This window comes from Schistocerca cancellata, chromosome 4 (assembly GCF_023864275.1).
Source record: "Schistocerca cancellata isolate TAMUIC-IGC-003103 chromosome 4, iqSchCanc2.1, whole genome shotgun sequence".
In the NCBI taxonomy this organism is placed as follows: Eukaryota; Metazoa; Arthropoda; class Insecta; order Orthoptera; family Acrididae; genus Schistocerca; species Schistocerca cancellata.
Genome location: NC_064629.1, coordinates 618952788 through 618977273, shown reverse-complemented (window position 1 = coordinate 618977273; position 24486 = coordinate 618952788). Strand labels below are relative to the sequence as shown.

The following is a 24486-nucleotide window of genomic DNA, read 5'->3' as shown; positions in this document are numbered from 1 at the left end:
CAGTAATGTTGGAATTCAATATGGTGTTGGCCCACCCTTAGTCTTGATGACAGCTTCGACACTCGCAGGCACACACTAAATCAGATGCTGGAAGGTTTCTTGGAGAATGGCAGCCCATTCTTTGCGGAGTGCTGCACTGAGGAGAGGTATCGATGTCGGCCGCTGATGCCTGGCACGAAGTCGGCGTTCCTAAACATCCCAAAGGTGTTCTATACCACTCAGTTCAGGACTCTGTGCAGGCCAGTCTATTACAGGGATTTTATTGTTGTGCCCCCCCCCCCCTAAGAACCATGGACCTTGTCGTAGGTGGGGAGGCTTGTGTCCTCAGCGATACAGATAGCCGTACCGTAGGTGCAACCACAATAGAGGGGTATCTGTTGAGAGGCCAGACAAACGTGTGGTTCCTGAAGAGGGGCAGCAGCCTTATCAGTAGTTGCAGGGGCAACAATCTGGATGATTGACTGATCTGCCCTTGTAACAATAACCAAAGCAGCCATGCTGTGCTGGTACTGCGTACGGCTGAAAGCAAGGGGAAACTACAGCCGTAATTTTTCCCGAGGGCATGCAGCTTTACTGTATGATTAAATGATGATGGCGTCCTCTTGGGCAAAATATTCCGGAGGTAAAATAGTCCCCCATTCGGATCTCCGGGCGGGGACTACTCAAGAGGATGTCGTTATCAGCAGAAAGAAAACTGGCGTTCTACGGATCGGAGCGTGGAATGTCAGATCCCTTAATCGGGCAGGTAGGTTAGAAAATTTAAAAAGGGAAATGGATAGGTTAAAGTTAGATATAGTGGGAATTAGTGAAGTTCGGTGGTAGGAGGAACAAGACTTTTGGTCAGGCGAATACAGGGTTATAAATACAAAATCAAATAGGGGTAATGCAGGAGTCGGTTTAATAATGAACAAAAAAAATAGGAGTGCGGGTAAGCTACTACAAACAGCATAGCGAACGCATTATTGTGGCCAAGATAGACACGAAGCCCATGCCTACTACAGTAGTACAAGTTTATATGCCAACTAGCTCTGCAGATGACGAAAAAATTGAAGAAATATATGATGAAATAAATGAAATTTTTCAGATAGTGAAGGGAGACGAAAACTTAATAGTCATGGGTGACTGGAATTCGGTAGTAGTAAAAGGGAGAGAAGGAAACGTAGTAGGCGAATATGGATAGGGGCTAAGAAATGAAAGAGGAAGCCGCCTGTTAGAATTTTGCACAGAGCACAACTTAATCATAGCTAACACTTGGTTCAAGAATCATAAAAGAAGGTTGTATACATGGAAGAAGCCTGGAGATACTGACAGGTTTCAGATAGATTACATAATGGTAAGACAAAGATTTAGGAACCAGGTTTTAAATTGTAAGACATTTTCAGGGGCAGATGTGGACTCTGATCACAATCTATTGGTTATTAACTGTAGATTAAAACTGAAGAAACTGCAAAAAGGTGGGAATTTAAGGAGATGGGACCTGGATAAACTGAAAGAACCAGAGATTGTACAGAGTTTTAGGGAGAGCATAAGGGAACAATTGACAGGAATGGTGGAAAGAAATACAGTAGAAGAAGAATGGGTAGCTTTGAGAGATGAAATAGTGAAGGCAGCAGAGGACCTAGTAGGTAAAAAGACGAGGGCTAGTAGAAATCCTTGGGTAACAGAAGAAATACTGAATTTAATTGATGAAATGAGAAAATATAAAAATGCAGTAAATGAAGCAGGCAAAAAGGAATACAAACGTCTCAAAAACGAGATCGACAGGAAGTGCAAAATGGGTAAGCAGGGATGGCTAGAGGACAAATGTAAGGATGTAGAGGGTTATCTCACTAGGGGTAAGATAGACACTGCCTACAGGAAAATTAAAGAGACCTTTGGATAAAAGAGAACCACTTGTATGAATATCAAGAGCTCAGATGGAAACCCAGTTTTAAGCAAAGAAGGGAAAGCAGAAAGGTGGAGGGAGTATATAGAAGGCCTATACAAGGGCAATTTACTTGAGGACAATATTATGGAAATGGAAGAGGATGTAGATGAAGATGAAATGGGAGATACGATACTGCGTGAAGAGTTTGACAGAGCACTGAAAGACCTGAGTCGAAACAAGGCCCCTGGAGTAGACAACATTCCATTAGAACTACTGACTGTCTTGGGAGAGCCAGTCCTGACAAAACTCTACCATCTGGTGAGCAAGATGTATGAGACAGGCGAAATAACCTTAGACTTCAAGAAGAATATAATAATTCCAATCCCAAAGAAAGCAGGTGCTGACAGATGTGAAAATTACCGAACAGTCAGTTTAATAAGTCACAGCTGCAAAATATTAACGCGAATTCTTTACACACGAATGGAAAAACTGGTAGAAGCCGACCTCGGGGAAGATCAGTTTGGATTCCGTAGAAATATTGGAACACGTGAGGCAATACTGACCCTACGACTTATCTTAGAAGCTAGATTAAGGAAAAGCGAAAACAAGGTGTGGAAGCCCCCTCCATGAAAAACACGACCATACCAAAATACCACCGCCTCCGAATTTTACTGTTGGTACTACACACGCTAGCAGATGACGTTCACCGGGCATTCGCCAAACCCACACCCTGCCATCGGTTCACCACATTGTGTACCGTGATTCGTCACTCCACACAACATTTTCCACTGTTCAATCGTCCAGTGTTTACGTTCCTTACATCAAGCGAGGCGCCGTTTAGCATTTACCGGCGTGATGTGTGGCTTATGAGCAGCCGCTCGACCTTGAAATCCAAGTTTTCTCACCTCCCACCTAACTGTCATAGTACTTGCAGTGGATCCTGTTGCAGTTTGGAATTCCTGTGTGATGGTCTCGATAGATGTCCGCCTATTACACATTACGACTCTCTTCAACACTCGGTGGTCTCTGTCAGTCAACAGACGAAGTCGACCTGTACGATTTTGTGCTGTACGTGTCCCTTGACGTTCCCATTTCACTATCACATCGTAAACTGAGGACCTACAGATGCTTAGGAGTGTGGAAATCTCGCGTGCAGACGTATGACGCAAGTGACACCCGACCACCTGACCACGTTCGAAGACCGTGAGTTCCGCTGAGGGCCCCATTCTGCTCTCTGACGATGTCTAATGGCTACTGAGGTCGCTGATATGGAGTACCTGACGGTAAGTGGCAGCACAATGCACCTATTATGAAAAGATATGTTTTTGGGGTGTCCGGATACTTTTTATCACATAGTGTATAATTTGCCAGTGCGTCAGGACCTGTGAACGTGACAATTGGTGACCAGCGTGATGCGACGGGCAGGGGCGTGAGGCCAGGTACCGTGTGTGTGTGTGTGTGTGTGTGTGTGTGTGTGTGTGTGTCTGTACACTATGCCCAACATAAGTTTAACTTCGTTCCGAAATTGTGATCGGTACAGCTCAGTAACCTTCGTGTCGACTACCTTTTCTTTACCCCTGCCAGGAACCTCAGAGATCCAAAATATAGCCCAGAAAAGCTGAGCTTCGTTCAAAAGTTGTCTAGTAACACAGAAACTGCTTATTTAATTTACGAGCTACAACATTTCCACCACTTTGCTCCTCTTTCACTTTCAAATTAATGCGAGCTTATTCATTTTATCTCTTCTACAGTTGCTCTCATAGTATATCTGCTTAACTAAATAATTTTTGGACTCACAACAAGAAAATGTAGCTTGTTTGTGGTTAAATTATGAAAAGTGTAAAAAAGGTGATAGATAATTTTTTATTCAGTAGGTTAGATTTTACATTTAGAAGTTAATGTATTTATTATCTCTACACATAAAAATTGTGGCTTCTTTTTAACTCGCTATTATGGAAATTACAGACGACAAAATCTGAATGTAGGATTTTATATGCAGTCTGTCCACGTACCATTCTCACATAAAGTGGGGAGGAGGGGAGGAAGATCTTGGCAGTCGCATTGAGGAGCGGAGAGGAGGGAGTGAATATTTCCCTCTTTATCTTACATTGTTACCAACTCAGGCGACACGACCCGCTATTGTACAAACAGCACGCCGATGTATCGTAGGGACGTTCGTGTTGAAATGTGTTGCTTATTTTTAGTAATGAATATGAACTTAAATCAATCCAGTTGCAATAAAACTTAGAGATCATAAGACAAATGACATTTAGAACATTTATTAAACATCTAACTCTGTGTCTCGCGTCACATCGTGTTTTGTTCCTCCCAGTTCTTCGGGAAGTCAGTTTTGTTACCAATAGCGATGGGCCAGGAATATCTCCATCATCATTCATCGCTAAATGTTTTATTAATTAATACTGGATGTAGGTTCATCGAGCAGCTACAGTGCAACCCTTTGAACATAGCGGCTGGCAGCAGCTGAAAACACGACGACATAGTCACAAAGACTACCGACTTGTGCCGATATGTATGGAGCAGAAATAGAGATCAAAGAGACACTGGGACAGGCGGTAGAACCTGTTTCTTGTATTAAATCTTGTGGTTTTATTGTTTTCATTATAAGAAATTATGTTTTAAATATCTGCATTTCAGAAGAGTATTATGTAAAAAAATGATTTCTCATTACAGGTTTTATCATAAGGTAAAAGTAAAATCTTTATTCTTTGTGCATTTCACTGGAGTGCGCTGTGTCAGCAGTCGTGAACGGGACGATTTGGCTTGTGTGTATTGTTCACTCTTCAACATCATGATTTGAAGCTTTAACCGCGCGCGCTCTCACACTTCACGGTAAGCAAATTTTCAGCAAGGAAAGTTGCCCGCCAAATGGCGTGCACTATTATGGCCTCATTCGAACATTCTGCTACTATTGTGAGACACAAAACATTGGAATCTACAATAATAGCTAATGAGCACTGTTTCCAAATATGACTACGAGGTACCTCGAGGAAATTGCACTGGAACGGAGCGTTGCTTTCTGAAGGAAATAGAGGGAGTGTGTCGAACCAGACAGCGCAAAGCCGTCTCCACACCAACAGTTTGCGCTCTAAGCGTCCATTATGAACAGCAAAACAATCCCACAGCAAATTGGTGCATGAAAGTCTGCAAGGAACACGTGTAATGGAACGTGTATCAGTGGTGTCGGGTTTTGTTCACCCACTAGTGTAAGTGGCCAATTATAAATGCACGTGTCAAGCATTCAGTGTCACGAGTTCAGCAGCGCGGTGAGTCAGCCACGCGTTGCATCGGTACGTACGGATGTCGGACGCATCTCATCCGTAAGAAAGGTAATTTTAGGCCTGTGCAGTATCGAAACAGGATTTTCCATCCGATTTCCCAGCTTTACAGCCAACATTTCACCGATGGGTTAGTCTTTCAAAGCTATAATGCACGAGCACACAATGCCTCCCTCGTGAACACCTGCCTCACGGAGGGAGGAATCGACCGAACCAGGGTGAGAATGATTGGGACCAGTTGAAACTCGGAGTGCGCCTTCGTAGGAATCCGCCTAGCACAGTGGATTACATTTGTAAATGATTCATCACGATAAAGCTTCGGGCGTTTTGGCTATCTGTATTGACTGTAATACAGCAGCAATCTTCAAAGAACCTTCATTCTCTACATACAGAACTGATCGCCTTCCATGTGGCTTTGATTTGTTTCGGCAACTGAAAACTCAGCGAGAGGTGAGTTAGGTTTCTTTTTATTTCGTTTCATGAACTTCCGTAAGCACTGCAGATAAATGTGCAAAGCGTCCTGACGACTGTGTGGAAAAATGGTCTGGTGACCGCTTTTTTTAAAGTTGAATAAATATAGTGAGTGTACTTGCTATAATTAAAATAATGGAGCATATGAAATGTTATTTTGAGAAACTGTACTATTGTGCTTTGATATATACACGTTGTCAATCAAAAGAATCAATTCTTTCATCTTGCTTTAAATGTAGTGGGAGTTTCTTGACGCATAGCAATAAGAATACCATAATCAAGATCGAAAATTGCTGTACGCTGGTTGCAATTTCCTAGCAGTTATCTGAAATAGTATCCTGCTGTGAACTATTCTAATTCTTTAGCAGACATTCACTAGAGTAAATGAAATAAAAGTATGAGGCAATGTAGCCTGAACTGCAAATAATGCCTTAGCCTTGATTTCATTGGTCGTGTTTCAGCCACATTTAGATGATTCACAGACTAGGCCTGTTTGGAATACTTGTAGTGTGACTAAGACTTCTACTAGATTGTTTTTAACTAAAGAGTCTGAATGTACACAGAAAAGAGAGAACGAATTACCTTGTTTCATTCAAATATCATAAGAAATAATGGAAGAAAGAAGATTATGGCTTAACGTTCGTCGACGACAAGGTAATTACAGATGGAATAAAACTGGATCGGACGCATGTCGGAATAAAATCCCCAGCAGTCATTCCAGCATTCGCCTTGATCGATTTACGGAAACCACGAAAAAGTCCTGGTTGTGGCTTGAAGTACAGTCCACCACTGGCCATCTCCATTAGTAACATCCTTAAGAGCTTTCACTAAATCTTAATAATGGATTATGGTAAATGAAAGGTTTAGAATATGTATTTAACGGCCTTTACCGCACCTGGTAATCACTGGAAAGCTAAAAATAATAGTTACAAGCAGTTTGCAGCCTTGGCAGAGAACGTTGATGTGAAGCCTTGTTTTGTCATGAATAGAGATGAGCATCTCGTAAAATTGATGTGGGAATATGTTCTCTCTATCAGAAACTTTAAATTGTCTGTAGATACATACGTGTGACGAATATTGCAAAAGTTACAGCGAGTAAATCCCTAATTTGCATTGTCTGATTGTGTCCTCTAGAAGTCTAGAAAACTGAACGAAGCGTAGACCCGTGTGGCATTCCTATGTGGGTTCGGACGTACTGGTTTACACGTGCTTCGTAATGTAGGTTCTCTGTAATTTACTAACCCATTGTGATAAGTGCTGGAATTCTAAATTAACAACGGTAGCAGATTTCTTTCACATGCAGTCTTAATTCTATAAATACAGCGACCTTCCCTATCCCGATGTGACTTAGGATGTATAAACTATAATGTACACTGTAATAGAGAAAACGCTGAGCAGAAACAACGAATGACAATGGGTGTGAGACGATCAGGGTTGGCTGTCGGCAGAGGGAGGACACACGGAGGGAATGAAAAGGAGGTTCATGCGTATGTTTATTCCTTGATGGCAGAAACATAAAGGCTACAGCCAATATAAACAACGTAGTTCAAAAATTGACACCAATAACGAAACGGTGTATAACATCGTGAGATAAGAGTTGCTTATGAATTTCAATTTTTTTTTTGTTTAGTGCAGCAGCAGTTTGAAATACGAAAAATAAATTTCCGACAGAGTCTGTAGCGGACAGCCCAGAGCGAGTTATGTCACACGTTCACTTAGTAGCTGCTTCCGCGTCATGAAAACGCGACTGTCGTCTCCCTCGCGAAGGCAACGCAAATACCTTTCAAGGTTGCCTGGCTAATTTTTTCCCCTCGACATTCATTATCTTAAATATTTCCAGATTAATTCTTCTGGTCTTGAGTGCTGCAGTAGCTGTCATTATAGCTCTTTCAAATGTGTTTAACTATGTACAGAAGTGAAATCCATGATCTGTGCTATAAATTCTGAGACACATCTCAAATCTGGAGAATGGCAGCGATGATTATGTTAGTCCATCACCTATGAAATTACAACCGCTTTTCTAAACACAACACGTTAAATTTCATTTGATTAATTATACATTGCTTTTAAGTAAAAATGTGTGATATTTTTGGAAGTAACAGTATATATCATAACACAGCTTCACTTCTCAGAGTCGTTGTACATTGAAGAGTGGTTCACATACGAGTGCAGTTTGAAAAACACATACACTTACATAAACAGCTGAAGGAAAATTCGTGGACCAGAATTATAAAAGGGGAGATGACACAAGGCTGATCAGCGTCTGCCAAGAAGGTTCGAGCCAACTACAGCAAACGCACTTTCCCATATGCGTTACACTGACGAACATGGAACATGGCCAAGCAGGAGCGAAGATTTAATGTCCTTATCTGCTCTCCACCTCGCTGCTCATATGAAATGTTCATAAACGCCTTTTGACCAGACTGATAGAAGCTGACCAGAAACATAGTCTTTCTGTTCCAGGAACCTAGTAATACCTAACTCTAAAGTGATAAAAGCAACTGCCTTTGGCAGATTACTCTGATGCTCGATGCTCGGTTTCAGATGATTATTACTAAACTAAAAAGTAATGGGGAAGAGATTCCGTCTTATACAAAAAACAAGCCTTTTTTGTTTCGAATATGCCAAGTAAGGTGATGCCGAAGTTAAAGACAATGGACTTGCGAGAGGAACGGGATTCAGTCATAAAGATGTTGGTTTGAAATGTTTTCCTGACACTGATGAGGCTAATAATGCCTCGATGGTACGTTTGAAACCGACACTACTGATTGTATTGTCCTTCACTGACGTACCCGAGCTTGTGTTCTTTCACTAACAACCACATTTTCGACAGGATATTAAAGCTAGTTCTTTCTTCTTTTGCCTTTTAGTATGTTGCTAAGCAAGCATATTTCAGCAATTTCGTACGATTTACATTTAGGTTTTCTGCCTAAGTTATTGTCTGAAGGTTTCGAAGTTGACGTCGAAAGTAATATAACTATGAAAATGTAGTAATAAAAGTCGGAAACTTTATGAATGTACACTATGTGATCAAAAGTATCCGAAGAACTGGTTGAAAATGACTTACAAGTTTGTAGCGCCCTCCACCGGTAATGCTGGAGTTCAGTACGGTGTTGGCCCACCCTTAGCCTTGATGACAGCTTCCACTCTCACAGGCATACGTTCAATCAGGTGCTGCAAGGTTTCTTGGGAAATGGCAGCCCATTCTTCACGGAACGCTGCACTGAGGAGAGGTATCGATGTCGGTTGGTGAGGCCGGGCACGAAATCGGCGTTCCAAAACATCCCAAAGGTGTTCTATAGGATTCAGGTCAGGACTCTGTTCAGGCCAGTCCATTGCAAAAAAATGTTTCAAATGGCTCTGAGCACTATGGGTCTTAACTTCTAAGGTCATCAGTCCCCTAGAAATTAGAACCACTTAAACCTAACTAACCTAAGGACATCACGCACATCCATGCCCGAGGCAGGATTCTAACCTGCGACCGTAGCGGTCGCGCGGTTCCAGACAGTCCATTACAGGGATGTTATTGTCGTGTAACAATTCCGCCACAGGCCATGCATTATGAACAGATGCTCGATCGTGTTGAAAGATGCAATCGCTATCCCCGAATTTCTCTTCAACAGTGGGAAGCAGGAAGACGCTTAAAACATCAATGTAGGCCTGTGCTGTGATAGTGCCATATCGTTAAGTTCAGTGGATCCAGTACACACAAGGTTTAGTTTCGTAATATTAACATGGAAAGTGAGCTTTTCGTGTATGTTGCATCAACCCTTTACTCTACGATGAAAAGTAGCGAGGAACGTCGAAAGTACTGCAAATATTCACCAGTACATAGTATAAATGATGTTACTTGACATATTCATTTAACAAATACTGTGTGTGTAAAAAAAAGCTGTTGTTGCAGACTGCATAACTGTTTTCATGTAGTGAAAATAAACGTCACACTCACTGCAGGTGTCTTCTAATGTAACAGAGAAGCAATATAGATTGTAAAATAGGTGGCTTTATTGTATTATATCACTCGTCACAGCTACCTTCACAATTTTCAGGCAGTAGTTTGAATAATGAGGTCCACTGCAGGAAATAAGTAGGTGCCGTTATAGATCTCGCTATGTGTAAGAATGTATCAAAACGAAAACCCGGAAGTTACCCATCCATAGAAGCAGGCCTGATATTCGTCGAAATTAATTACATACAGCGACTTTTTTTAATGTACACATTTCGACATACTGTCATAGGCTTCACGGTCAGGTGCTATTCTCCTAGGCTGATAATTTCTTTCTCTTCAGTACATTGTACTGTATTCAAACGCAGTCTGTCACTTATTTTAATGTACAATCTGTTGATTGTAAAAAGGAAGTAACTGTAGTGTACCTTAAAATTACGTCAGTGCACGCACTAAGCGAGCTCCAATAGAATGCCTGTACTCAATTACATGAGCAGACAGTTCTTTTTTAATTCTGCATAATTTCCTAAGTACTGGGCATATCAATTTTCTACGTCAGCAGTGGTACGTGCTATTGTCAGTTGCACTCTGTTTTCCCGTAAACGAGAAAAAGCATTATAAAACATTAAATTATTCTCTGTATCCACCATGTCCAAGAAATCGAACCTAGGAAAGAGCGGATTGCAGGGACCACGTCTTCTACGTAATTGAGGCAGCGTCTTCGCTGTGTGTATACTGTATTATAACTAATGATGCCTTAGTTACCCTAGTCCAATCATATGAATTTAAACAGCACCATTTTAGTGTGCCATAACCTTTTATACGAATGACAAAAATAAATGCTTGGGTCAAGAAAAACTTAATTAGGTAGTATTCTCAAATTTATCTAAAATTGAAATATAATCACCTAAATTTACCCATAATTTTTCCTAGCCCACCTCAAGTCATTTTAGACAGATTTCATTTCATATGAAATTAGTGCAATGACTATACGGGTGGTAGTGATCATGTAAGAGGCTAAGATTATTGGACGCCATGACGGTCATCTCGGAAATGCACTGTCTGGTGATACGTAGCTGAGGCGTGTGTATGTTCTGCCCGCTTTGTGATTACACCCAGCGGTGTCTACGAGTCTCCATCTCGCCTCTCTTTCCAGTGCTGATGTAGAACTTGAGATGCTGTCTTGAGTGATATGTCCTTTTCTATCACTATCATTTTACTACGGATCAATAGAATCCGCCTTCCCCCTACAATCGCTTTCGCTAAATTTTGTTCAGTATGACATGACGTCTTGATGTAATCAATATTTGGTGTCCCGTATTGATCCTTGCTGGCATAAGTGGGGCTTGATATAAATGTTCCTAAGATTCTATTGTCAGCTGACCGCTTAGCCCTTCTCATTCGATTGCTGCCAGAAACTCTCCCTACAACACACACTTATTTTAAGTGTCGATACTGCAGAAATAAGTTGCAGTCTCAGTAATTTAGCCTTAAGTCTACAGTGCATAATGGGAACGTAATTTGAATAGTACCCTCGCTTTATATGGTTTTTTTTACCCCACCTAACCTCCGTAAGAAAGAATAATGTCGAATATAAAAAGAATACTTCCGGTACCACTAGTTTACGGCAGAACAAAAGGTGGGAGGACCTTGTCCTTACAATTTATAGCAGTCAGAGAACTACTCGTACAAAGCTATGGCCTGTACACTCACTAATTCTGATAAATACCTACACTATCATTCCATCTCAATAGCATTCCAATATGATGTTTGCTATTGAGTGTTTGTAACGCATACTCTTTCCAGAAATTGCAATGTCGATTTTAAGGCTATTAATTAAATCACGATCACTGAGAGAACAAAACTTGGTGCTGTTCAGTATATCTGCATCAATAGTGTCGTCCGTCCTCCGCCTTCTCTCTTGAGGGTAGTTTATTGCTAATCGAACATGGACTTACTTATATAGAACGCCACCACTACTGTGAGTAAGATGGTTGATATTCTGCGTCGTATAGCTGTTTTCAAGGCTAGGTGAGCTACACTGTGACGCCCGTTTTATCATCACTGGCTGTATTTTATGATAGATGGCCTTCCTTTACAGATTTCTGAACAAGTGAAGATGTTTGAAGTCGAGTACGGAGTCCTAATAATCCTCTTAGTGACATGTATCTGCTAAATCACTATACGTCTGAATGACTTTTATTTAACCAATACTATGTGACACCACAATCAGTTTACTGATATACTGCACCAGACTGACTATTATCGACTTGAATTCTAATACCAAATACAGTCGAAACTTGAAGTTTCCATGCTTGAGCAAGACACCATTTACCGGCTACGTGTCTATTTCTCTAAATTTCAGAGCATAGTTTCAACATAACGACTTCGTATACTGATCATGTGTCAGAAGAACCGTCAAGCCAATATTGTCACACAGACGGCAGTCTTTCTTTGTTTTAATCGTAAAGCATTAACTCTACAGGTCTGCAAAACATATGGACTGGACACTGAGACCTATCCTGTTTGGCACCCTTAATTATCGCTAAGATGCAATACTGAAATCTCGCCGTAGTTAGCATTTGCAACCAAGTCTTTTGTAGTCTAACAGAGATAATATCAACTCCAAAAGAGCTATTATTTTTGTCAGATTTTACAATGTCATTAATTTCAAATAGAATTGGTTATAACAACAACATAAATGTTGCCAACTCAGAGTCTACAAAATAACTAACACTGCAAGCTTCCTCCAGAAATTGTGATATTTGTGTATTATAAGACTCTTACGCATTGCACAAGTTCTTTTATCCAAACTGCAGTCTTTCAACGTATTACGCACTTATTTTAACTTCCTTTTTTATAGTATTCTCACTAGTTTTAACGTAATTCCATGTTTCAGGTAAGTAGTGCCATATATGTATCTGAAGATAAAGGTCGTATGTAGTCCACTTCAGCAGACATGAATAAATTTCCATGCCAACACAAACACATTCACACTCAGACACACACACACACACACACACACACACACACACACACACGCACGCACGCACGAAATCACAAGCGTACACACAGTACATGAGCATTTGACACAGTGCCGTGATAAATGTTTTGTAATCCTCGGCAGCTGTAGAGCGGAGTGAATAAGGCGATGTTGTCTCTGTCTTGTGTTCCCAGCGGGCGTGACGTGCTACACGTGCGTGAACGTGTCGGACAACCTGATCTGCAACCAGTACGCCATCGACCGGCCCTGTCCGCACGGTAAGTACATGCCCGCAGCAATTCACCACAGGCGACAGCTTTAGTCCGCCCAAAACCTCCAGTTTCATCGCAGCGTGAACATTTCGATGCACATACCAGCTACAGCCTTGTCACACCACATGTCACTGGTTCGCTGATATTGCGCAGCGTTCCGCAAAGCATACTGCCGAGGTCACATAAAACAGAAGTTTATAGTAGTCATCTTTCGACATGATTTATTATTGTCATTAGGTGACTGCCTTTCAAAACTAAACTAGTCGTGTGACCAGGATTCTGTCTTTTTGTCTTTATGTTGTAATGCATAGCTCTTTTACAGTTACAGCACTCGCTGGTCATCAAACGTAATACAGCTTAAATAGCTAGATCCTCGAACTCTAAAAAGATTCAAGTCCACAAGAAAATAAAAAGAAAAAACTGAAACTATAAGTTCCAGAAGTTTAGAAGGTACCACAGGATGCAATCAGCGACACTTTATAACAACGTAAGTTTCATTAGTGTTCCACACAACCTAGGCCTCGTAGCACAGATATCGAGCGGAAATACTTCTGAGTCTATCACCTGTAGTCGAGCACTACTGACAGAGTCCTGCGACTGTACAGCAGGGAGAGATGACAAATTTGGCAGAGGCCAACGGAGCAGGGCGATGTCATACTCAAGAGTCCAGTGGCAGTGGCGTTTCAGGAGACGATGGCTTAGCGCAGCTACCGATGATCTGCTTGAAGTGGCTTCCCGGAGAGATCTGACCTCCGTCTACTCTGCAGCCTGTTCTATCGCCATACGTCTGGTTTCGCAGGCAGTCAAAGTTAGTGGCCAGCGCTCACGTGTAGTAGTAACGGCCTTTTATGGAGGAGCCGCTAAAACTACGATATCCATTGTCCTTGCCAGCAGTACATCTTCCTCCTTCGATGGGATAGAAATGAGAGCTAAAGTAAGGGTACTGAGCCTTTCACGATGGGGTCTGTGAAAAAACATACTACGTGCCCTTATCGCATCAAATTTCTATGAAATCTCGAGGTTTCAACTAGTTCTTCCATCTTCGTCACATTACGTCAGCTATATAATGACTTGTGTCGTCAAGTGGTGGCTCAGGATTAAGAGAAACCGGAAGCAGTAAGAAAAATAACATCCTGGAAACCGAAACAGACGACTCCTAAGGAAAAGATTGCGGAATGTACTGCAAAAACAAAACTTCGAGAAGACGATCTCTGAAGTCGTCGGTGCCTTAACAATTATTCCGTGCAGCAACGATCATCTAGGATGAGCAAGCCGTGGGTGTCGCTCGACCACACAACAAAGGTGGGTGTTGGTAGCCCTGCACGAGGCCGCACGTACGGAGACAGAGCTCTCGCGAAAGATAAATAACTTAGGTCGTAATTAATTATAGTGGAACACTTTTAACTAATTAAACACGTTCTTTAGTGTACTCTTCAAGCCCACCATTAAAAGTTTTTCTTTTATTTGCGTAGTATTCCAGTAATCGCGAAAAGTTCGTTTTCTTTACATTTCGCGGCTTTGCCTTACTTTCCGAGTGTGCATAATTAGCGTTATACGGCAATCTTAAGTGCATTTGCTATAGATTAACTGATTAAATACGTTCATTAGTGTGCTCTTCAAGCTTGCAATTAAAGGTTTTTCTTTTATTGGCGTATTGTTCCAGCACTCGCAAAAAGTTCGTTTTGGTTACATTCGGCTGTTTAGGCCTAATTTTTGAACGTGCATATTTAGCGTTATACCACAAATTTAAGTGCATTTGCTAATAGTTTACTTACATATTAGTTTCCAAAACATATTTAGTGTCCTTTTGCATCTGTATTTAATATATTATCATTATCACTTTGTAAATCTCTTAACTAATTTCCGAACTACCATGGATACCAATGTGTGAGCTGCAGTAGGAAAGTTAGTTCAGGGGTTTTGTGCAGTTGTTGTGAGAGGTGGTTTCATTGGGGAAATTGTAGCGGCATGGGGATTGGGGAAGCAAACGAGACTCTTGCATTCTTTTGCAGGGTTTGCTCAAGAGATTGAATTATAGCTGAACAGGAGGAGAAAATTAGAGCCATTCATGCTGATTTGGACAGAGCGAGGGAGGAATCGAAGAGGTTAAGGGGGGAGGAAGGTAAACAGCGGTGGAAAGTGGTAGCTGGGAACAGGGGCCACAGAAAGAGAACAGTGTCAGACAGTTTCCCAATTGGCACAACCAATAGATTTGCCTTCCACCACAGTTAAGTAAGGAAGAGGCTCCAGTGGAAGTTGATGTAGTTAAGATGCAACAGAATCTCACTAGGAAACCAACTGATTCAAAAAAAGTAGAAAGTAAGTTCTGTTGCTAGGCAGCAGCCACGGAAGAGGTGTGAGCAAGATTTTGCAGGAAAAATTAGGTGACAGGTACCAGGTCACAAACTTTTTCAAGCCAAGGGCATGTCTTAGCCAGGTGGTAGAGGATATAGGTTCCTTGTAGAAGGGTTTCTCAAAGCAGGATCATTTGATGATAGTGGTTGGAGTGGGAAGCAGTATTGATAGGGATCAGGGCTACAGTATTGAATGTGACCTGGTGAAAATAGCCTCTGCAACGACCCATACCAATGTTGGGCTGGTGCCTGCTTACATGCGGCATGATCAGCCCCAGTTGAACCGCTCTGTCAGGAGGGTAAATATGGAGTTGGATCAGTGGTGTAGGGCGGCCACTCTGTCACACGTTGGATCGTTTCCTGCCGGGGCTATCGATAGTGGGGATTTCACAAGGGATGGCCTACACCTCAATAGGATAGGAAACGGTAAACTGGCAGGGTTGTTAGCGAAATCCATAAAGGGGGACACTAGCACTCATGGATGTACAGTCGTGCTCAAAAGTATCCGAACGACCTGAATTGCATTTCGCCTTGATTTGCATACAACCCCTATAACGAAGCTGTCTAGCAGGTCCTCTAATCGCTCACCGGTACAGTCGTTTGACTATTGAAAATGGTCCTAACTAATCACCACTAGAAAACAAATATCAGGGAACACCTTATCACACATAAGACTGACTTAAGGCTTGTAAGCTCACATTTATTACAATAAATGACATACCTGAAATGTTACCACTCTCATTATTACGTCAGATAGGTAATGCACGTAGTAAGTTTGTCGTATTCTCGATTTCCTCTTCAAAGTAACATATCGTACTTATTATTTTATTATTTAACACAAAATGACATTAAAAATGTAACTTATTCACGAGATGCTAGTTGAGAATATGTATGATCTTCCAATGACACGACGAACTGTCTCGTTCTGCATATGGATTCAAACCCAGGTCATGCAGATTAAGCAAAGATTTCATGACTGACGGAAACTAACAGTCATTCCTGACTAGGCATACAGAGAGTGATATACCTAGGTTTTAGACGGTATCAGTTAGGAAATATCAACTTTAAATTACATAACGTAAACATTTTTTACGGACGCGAATTCTTACCCAACATCTATTGTCCCTGTTAACGAACTAAGAGAGATGTTAAATATTGCTTCTCACAGGTAACTTACTTGAAATGCAGTGAAGTAAAGCATTGTGTTTGACGAATTTTAACTGTTTCGTCACTAGAAATAAATAACTAGTATAAGAAAGGTTACTGGTGATAGCGTTTCTACATGTCGCCACTCCTGAGTTTAATGTGGTCCAACCTAATGTCTCCTTGGTAGAGAAGGAATATCTTGTTGGAGTCCTATGAAGGAAAAAAAATGTTTCGTCTCGTCATTTCAGTTAAAACATCTTGCTACTGCCGATAAAATCCGATATGTCACAGTTGATTGTGCTTCGATAACAATCGGATTACGTTCTGGGTTCGAACCTCTGTCACACACAATGCTTTACTTCACTGCATTTCAAGTAAGTTACTTGTGAAGAAGCAATATTTAACATCTCTCCTAGTTCGTTAACAGGGACAATAGATGTTGGGTTAGAATTCGCGTTCAAAAAAAATGTTTACGTTATGTAATTTAAAGTTGATATTTCCTAACTGATACCGTCTAAAACCTAGGTATATCACTCTCTGTATGCCTAGTCAGGAATGACTGTTAGTTTCCGTCAGTCATGAAATCTTTGCTTAATCTGCATGACCTGGGTTTGAATCCATATGCAGAACGAGACAGTTCGTCGTGTCATTGGAAGTTCATACATATTCTCAACTAGCATCTCGTGAATAAGTTACATTTTTAATGTCATTTTGTGTTAAATAATAAAATAATAAGTACGATATGTTACTTTGAAGAGGAAATCGAGAATACGACAAACTTACTACGTGCATTACCTATCTGACGTAATAATGAGAGTGGTAACATTTCAGGTATGTCATTTATTGTAATAAATGTGAGCTTACAAGCCTTAAGTCAGTCTTATGTGTGATAAGGTGTTCCCTGATATTTGTTTTCTAGTGGTGATTAGTTAGAACCATTTTCAATAGTCAAACGACTGTACCGAGGAGCGATTAGAGGACCTGCTAGACAGATTCGTTATGGGGGTTGTATGCAAATCAGGCGAATGCAGTTCAGGTAGTTCGGATACTTTTGAGCATGAATGTACCTCTTTTTTAGACCAATAACGGTGTCCAATGAGAAGTTCAGGCAGGCAGGTGCTAAAGAGGTCGAAAACTCACAAGATTCTCACAACAGTGAAGTAAATAATAATGATACCATATTTAACCAAAATACTGGTGGATTTAAGAAAAAAGTAGATTCTCACAAAAGTAAAGTAAAAAGTAATGTTACCATTTTTCACCATAATATTCCGGGATTGAAGAATAAAGTAGATGAGCTCCTGGTTTGTTTAGATGACATTGAATATGATAACGTAATAGATATACTATGCCTGTCTGAGCATCACATTGTGTCTGATATGGAAAAGGTAAATATCAGTGGTTATAAACTAGCTGCACATATGAGTAGAGAGAATAAGGTGAGAGGAGGAGTTTCCATATATGTCAAAAGCTATCACTGTGTAAAAAGCTTAGATACAAAAAAGTTTTGTCTAGAGCAACATATAGAAGCATGTGCCTGTCAACCTAAACTGAAGGAGGGCTCTTTTATAATTGTAACAGTATATAGGTCCCCTTCAAGATACTTTCATTTATTCCTGGAAAACGTGGATGCCTTGTTATGCTATCTGTCAGATAGGGGAAAGCAAATTATTATTTGTGGGGACCTCCATGTAGATTCACTGAAAGAGTGTAATAGAAAGAATGACCTGGAAGTCTTGCTCGGTTCTTTCAGTTTGACATCTGTCAATTATTTTCCTACTCGGGTAGTAAAGGACAGCAGCACATTGATAGATAACACTTTTATAGACCAAGATAAGTTTAAAAACATAAGTTCTTGTCGTGTTGAGAATGGCCTTTCTGATCATGGTACTCAGCCAGTTATAGTATATGACATAGCTCCGTTCAGAAATTCAAAACTACCCTCCAAAGTTGTGCGTTCAATTAGTGACTCAACAATTAGAAATTTCAGATAAAATCTTCAGCAGTTAGACTGGAATGAGGTGTACAATGAACCCGATGCTAATTTAAAATATAGCTTATTTCATGATACACTTGTAAGAGAATTTGAAAACTGTTTCCCCAAGAAAGTACTTAAATCAAATTATAAGAAATCATGGAAAAAAGACCTTGGCTTACTAAAGGAATAAAAATATCTTGTAACCACAAAAGGGAACTGTATCTAACAACAAGAAAGAGTAATGACCTAGAAACAGCCAAATATTATAAAAACTATTGCGCTACATTAAGAAAGGTTATTAAAAAGTCCAGAAGCATGTGCATCATGTCTGCGATTAATACCTCTGATAACAAAATCAAAACAATTTGGAATATTATTACAAGGGAGACAGGACGACCAAGAGTACAGGATGATGGCATTACCATCAAAGCGAATGGATACTTGACAGACAACAAGCCTGATGTCTAAAACATTTTGAATAATCATTTTTAAATGTTGTTGAGAAAATAGGACCTAAATGTCATTAGAAGAAGCAGGGCAGTTAATGGAAGATGCCTTACCCACACAATTTGATACAATTGAAATTCCACCCACCTCTGCTTCTGAAATTAGGAAGATAATAAACTCTCTCAAAAATAAAAGTTCATATGGAATTGATGGCATTTCCAGCAGGATAATAAAAGCTTGTTCCCAAGATGTAAGTGGGTTTCTTAGCCACATATGTAATAGCTCTCTGAACCAGGGCATTTTCCCAGATAGAATGAAGTATGTCATTGTTAAACCACTGCATAAAAAATGGAATACGTCTGATGTCAACAACTACCGCCCAGTGTCTCTTCTGACTGCCTTATCCAAAATTCTTGAAAAAGTAATGTATTGTACAGTAGCTTCAAACCTTTGTAAAAATAAAGTTTTAACAAAAAGTCAGCTTGGTTTCCAGAAATGTTTTTCAACAGAAAATGCTATATATACTTTCACTTATGAAATATTAAATGCTCTGAGCAACCGGAAGTCACCCGTTGGGATTTTTTGCGATCTCTCAAAGGCTTTTGATGGTGTAAATCATGGAATACTTCTAGATAAGCTCAAGTACTATGGTATGAATGGGACAGCGCTCAAATTGTTTAATTCATACCTAAATGGAAGAGTGCAGAAAGTTGAAATAAGCAGTTCACATAATATGCAAAAAACTGGTGATTTTTCAAACTGGGGAACAATCAAGAATGGGATGCCGCAAGGTTCGGTCTTGGGTCCTCTGCTGTTCTTAATATATAGTAATGACTTGCCATTCTATATTCACGAAGATGCAAAGCTGGTACTTTCTGCCGATGATACAAGAGTAGCTATCACACCCAACAGACAAGAATTAACTGATGAAATTGTAAACAATGTTTTTCAGAAAATCATTAAGTGGTTCTCTGCAAATGGGCTCTCATTAAACTTTGACAGAACACAGTATATACAGTTCCACGCAGTAAATGGAATGACACCATTAATAAATATAGACTTCGATCATAAATCGGTAGTTAAGGTAGAATATTCAAAATTTCTACGTGTATCCATTGATGAAGGGCTGAACTGGAAAAAACACACTGAAGATCTGCTGAAACGTGTGAGTTCAGTTACTTATGCTATTAGGATCATTGCAAATTTTGGCGATATACATCCCAGTAAATTAGCCTACAGCGCCTACTTTCATTCTCTGCTTTCGTATGACATCATATTCTCGGGTAATTCGTCATTGAGTAAAAGAATGTTGATTGCACAAACGCCTGTAATCAGAACAATTGCTGGAGCTCATCCAAGATCATCCTGCAGACACTTATTTAAAGAGCTGGGGATCTTCACTGTGGCCTCATAATATATATAAATATATTCACTTATGAAATTTGTTATTAACAATCCGAACGAATTCAAAAGTAATAGTAGTGTACATGGCTACAACACTAGGAGAAAGGATGATCTTCACTACTCAAGGTTAGATCTAACTTTGGTTCAGAAGGGGGTAAATTATGCTGCCACAGAAGTCTTTGGTCACTTACCCAATAGCATCAAAAGTCTGACAGATAGCCATATAGCATTTAAAAGGAAATTAAAAGAATTTCTGAATGGCAACTCCTTCTATTCATTAGATGAATTTTTTGATATAGTAAGTGGGTAATTTCCTCACCACCACAAAAAAAAAGTGGCATGTAATATTTTGTGTAATGTAATATCTTGTATAGGCACCTTTTATTAACCTGAGACATTCCACATCATTACGAAGTGTCGTATTTATGATCTATGGAACAAGTACTAATCTAATCTAATCTCTAGGGACAGCAAATCATAGTGGCCATTGGGTGAGCCGATCAGTTGCGCTCAGCTGATCTCAAGTCTGCAACTCGTAGCGCTTCCTCTTGGCGGGCAGTGAAACTTACATTAGCCTTTACGCCCCAGTACACGTCAAACAATTCGTCTAACTTTACTATGTTTGTCAAACATTTGACCGTGTGCGGTGTTGTTCAACATGCTTCTCTAGCATAGACCGCATTTGACGCGTTTGCGAGAAACTTTGACTGAAAGAAACCTTGACAAGATGGCAAATACAGTTTGTGTCAACGTTTCGCTGCCTATGTTTAGAGAAAAATAGTTTTATTGCAAGTTATCTCACTGTATAGTGAGTTTCGACAACTAAGGAAACTACGATCAAGGATAAAAACAAAATAGCACTGGCAGTTAACAAAATGGTATTGTAGAGGTTTCTCAGTCATATATATTACGCAGGTAAAGTTATGAACAGAATCAGTAATCTATGTATAACATGCAAGTGGGAGTGCAATGAAATAAAAACAAAATGGAAGTTATCTGGTTCTTCCATGGGTGATGTGGACTATATGTCCCAACGTCATGGTATTTTAATGAACTGTCATTACAGGAATGAGAATAAATTTTCGCCAACTAGTACCCTACTTGTGTATTCCAGTGTGAAGGCGAAGTAACTAATCAGGTTATTAAAAGTTTCCCTGTCCATCCTCAAAAAGTTGATGTAATCATCAGTTGCTGAGTGTAACATTTTCATTAATAGGTTTTCATGTGTATCTCTGTATTTCTCTATCATTTTAAACCATTCCCTGGACGAGTGACTTGTTTTCTTCTTCTTCTTTAAACACAGTTAATGGTAGAAATACTTTATCTGCGTTTGTAGCCATTCCTGTTAGTGTCAAAATAGAAATTTCAAAATGCTCGAAAAGCGTCTGCTTCAAGTACACACTTTGTACATGTACGGGCTTCCCTGACAAATCCGCAGATAGATAATAGCGAATTTGACCAGCTTTTTTCATTTATGGGGAATTCTTGAGCAAGGACCTGTTCGGTTCATTCCGTGGGAAATTTAAAATTGTAAGTTAACTGCTGAAGTTCTTAATCTCTTGTATGCTTCCACAGTATTCACATCACAATGCATCGAAGTGCGGCACATCGTGCAGTTTTAAGGAGTTACAGCTAAAGGTAATAAAGGATTTTATAACAAAAAAATGCTTCGAAAATATATCCCACAATTAAAAATTTAGGTAAGTTTATTTTCTCCCTAAGCTACGAGTAATTTTTCATTAGAAAAGTATTCCATCTCTTATTATCTTAACTGTCTGATAATATACATCTCTCACTGCAGAGGACTACCAGATAGATTGGCCTGAATCCTGTGTTTATCGCCGATGGCTGCACAAATGTCGTAAATGCAGGTTTCCCCCATTATCCTGGAGCTGAATTTTATCTTTGAGTAGCGGAGCTATATGTCGATAATTCTCTCGAGACGTTCGTATCCAACTGCTTTGTGTTTTTATGTAACATTCCTTCTAGCCGATTGGATCTTCCAATAACACAAAGACTGTTATAACGACATTTCACTCTCCGTAGATGCAGAAGTATTTATCAAAATGGCTCTGAGCACTATGGGACTTAACATCTATGGTCATCAGTCCCCTAGAACTTAGAACTACTTAAACCTAACTAACCTAAGAACATAACATAACACCCAGTCATCACGAGGCAGAGAAAATCCCTGACCCCGCCGGGAATCGAACCCGGGAACCCGGGCGTGGGAAGCGAGAACGCTACCGCACAGAAGTATTATCAATGCGTTTCATTGGAGTGGAGAATTAGAAACAGCTGACGGGCTTAGTGATATTAACTAGATTGCTTAATGACTCTTTTATTGGAGCAAGATCATAAAATAGATGCATCTATGTAGTTTTTGTCAGTGTATGAAATATTTCGAAATCGGGCAACTTTTTGTACAGTTGATAGTCTCACTATGACGTAGGAAACGGTGACGTAGGAAATTTTCTTGCTAAAGATGTTTCAGATGAAGAAATTGCCAGTACGGTGCAAACTGTGTTGCAGGAATTCAGGATTACTGGTTATTAGGGCTACTTTAGTACCGTACCACAGTATGAGTTTAGAATAATAACTGCTTGTGCTGTCTGGTTCCCATTAGTGTTTCTGCTGATAAATAAAAAGCAATTTAAAATTGTCACTGCTAATGGCAGTGAGTCAAAGCAAATTCTCAAAGTTGATTTTTATAATGGTTAGAGCCATAACAAAGTACGTGACAGTATGTTTCTTTGCACAATATGTATCATAAGTGAGATACTTAAATTGCACACACAGCAAATGAGACGTTCTGTGTCAGATTGTTCAAATAAATAATATTTTCATTGCGTCAGTTTCGATTTTGGTTAAATTTGGTATAAAATACACGCACGATAAGCTTAATAACTGGTATGAGACCAGAAGAACGTTGTGACAACATCGTTTTTTTACCGTAATTTTCTGGGACAGCGAAGTTTGAGACATTCAAGATTAAAAGTCAGGGATAATGATCTTTAAATGTAATGTGTTGTGGATTTCCAGGTTAAATAAAAACTTCTCTTCCTTAGCTTCTCGACTCATTTTTACGGATATATTGACTTCGTGCCTATATCTTGGCGATATAAGCTTCTATTACTACCATCTGTTGCAGAGCACAAATTGCAACTATATCTTTTCCTGTATCCAAGTGAGAGTTGCATTAAAACAAACAAACTCACAATAACCAAAACTCGCGAACACAGACTACTGTAAAGCGCCAACTGAGAGCAACCGATCGGCACCAAAACTTGCTGTTCCTAGACTCAAGTGTGTATTCTATATGTTAGTTGAATGCTTCTAACTTTGGATTTATGTCGTCGATGTAAACAGAGGAGACACTTGTAGTTTTTGCATCAATGTACTAATTACTGCACACTTATATGCCTTACTTGAATGTACAGATGAGGCTCTGCTGAACAACTGTTGGTTTCGCGAAACTAACAGGGCAGTGTATTTTGGAAAGGATTCGTGTCTTTGTACCTAAAATGTAAGGATACGTCGAGAGTCTACAGTGGCGTGTTTGCTGCTCTTGAGTAGCTCTTAAATTGGGTTCCATCTCACTCTTGCTTACCAACTTTGGACTACTTGTCTCGCGGCAAGACAGCATCAGCCAACCCATTTTTCTTTGGGCAATGGTGTAAGAGCACTGCACGAACCCAATGATCTCTATAGATCTACATGCCTCGTGAGCTATTTTCCTGTGGTTCTTCGTAGTGAGGTGCGTTTCTGTATTCTGTGATTTCGTTACTGACACTCATTTCCTTCTGTAGAGCTCTCATGTTACTTCGCTAGCGTGCCTTTGAATAGATATAAAAAAGTTTATGTTCAAGTCAAACGCAAGGATTCCTCATAGGACGATCTCATCTCTCACCGTAATCCACGAATATATACCGACACTTAGGCCATCACTTCCTCTCTGAATTTACTAGAGGGTAAGGCTGTATACAATTTAGTATTTCATTGCAACACCTCTTCCTTTCCAACAGCACGACGACTACGAAATTTTCACCACTAAAAACATAACTTTATCTTTGTGCTCCGAATGCCTGCATCACCAAATGCCCGTCTGTCTATTATTCTGTCGCGGTTTTCCACCTAACGCGGATAATGCGAACCTTGAACAGCAAGTACTGTCTAATATCTCTGGCCTAGTAATTTTGTAATAAAAGTCTGTATCACTTTCTGGTAATAAGAGCCTACGGCTTGTATAATTTTTTAAAATGATGTTATCATGCTTTCACCTGTTAGTGGTTATTTTAAACTACTAACAGTAAAAAGCATGA

The 24486-nt window shown here is 40.0% G+C and overlaps 1 protein-coding gene across 1 annotated transcript in view; it reads left to right on the top strand.

Moving 5' to 3' along the window:
* LOC126184351 (ly6/PLAUR domain-containing protein 6B-like) overlaps positions 1–24486 on the top strand; it is a 396952-nt gene that overhangs the window by 238251 nt on the left and 134215 nt on the right. The window contains exon 3 of the mRNA XM_049926730.1: positions 12758–12841. Within this exon, the coding sequence (XP_049782687.1) occupies positions 12758–12841 (84 nt within the window). The remainder of the gene's footprint in view (positions 1–12757; positions 12842–24486) is intronic.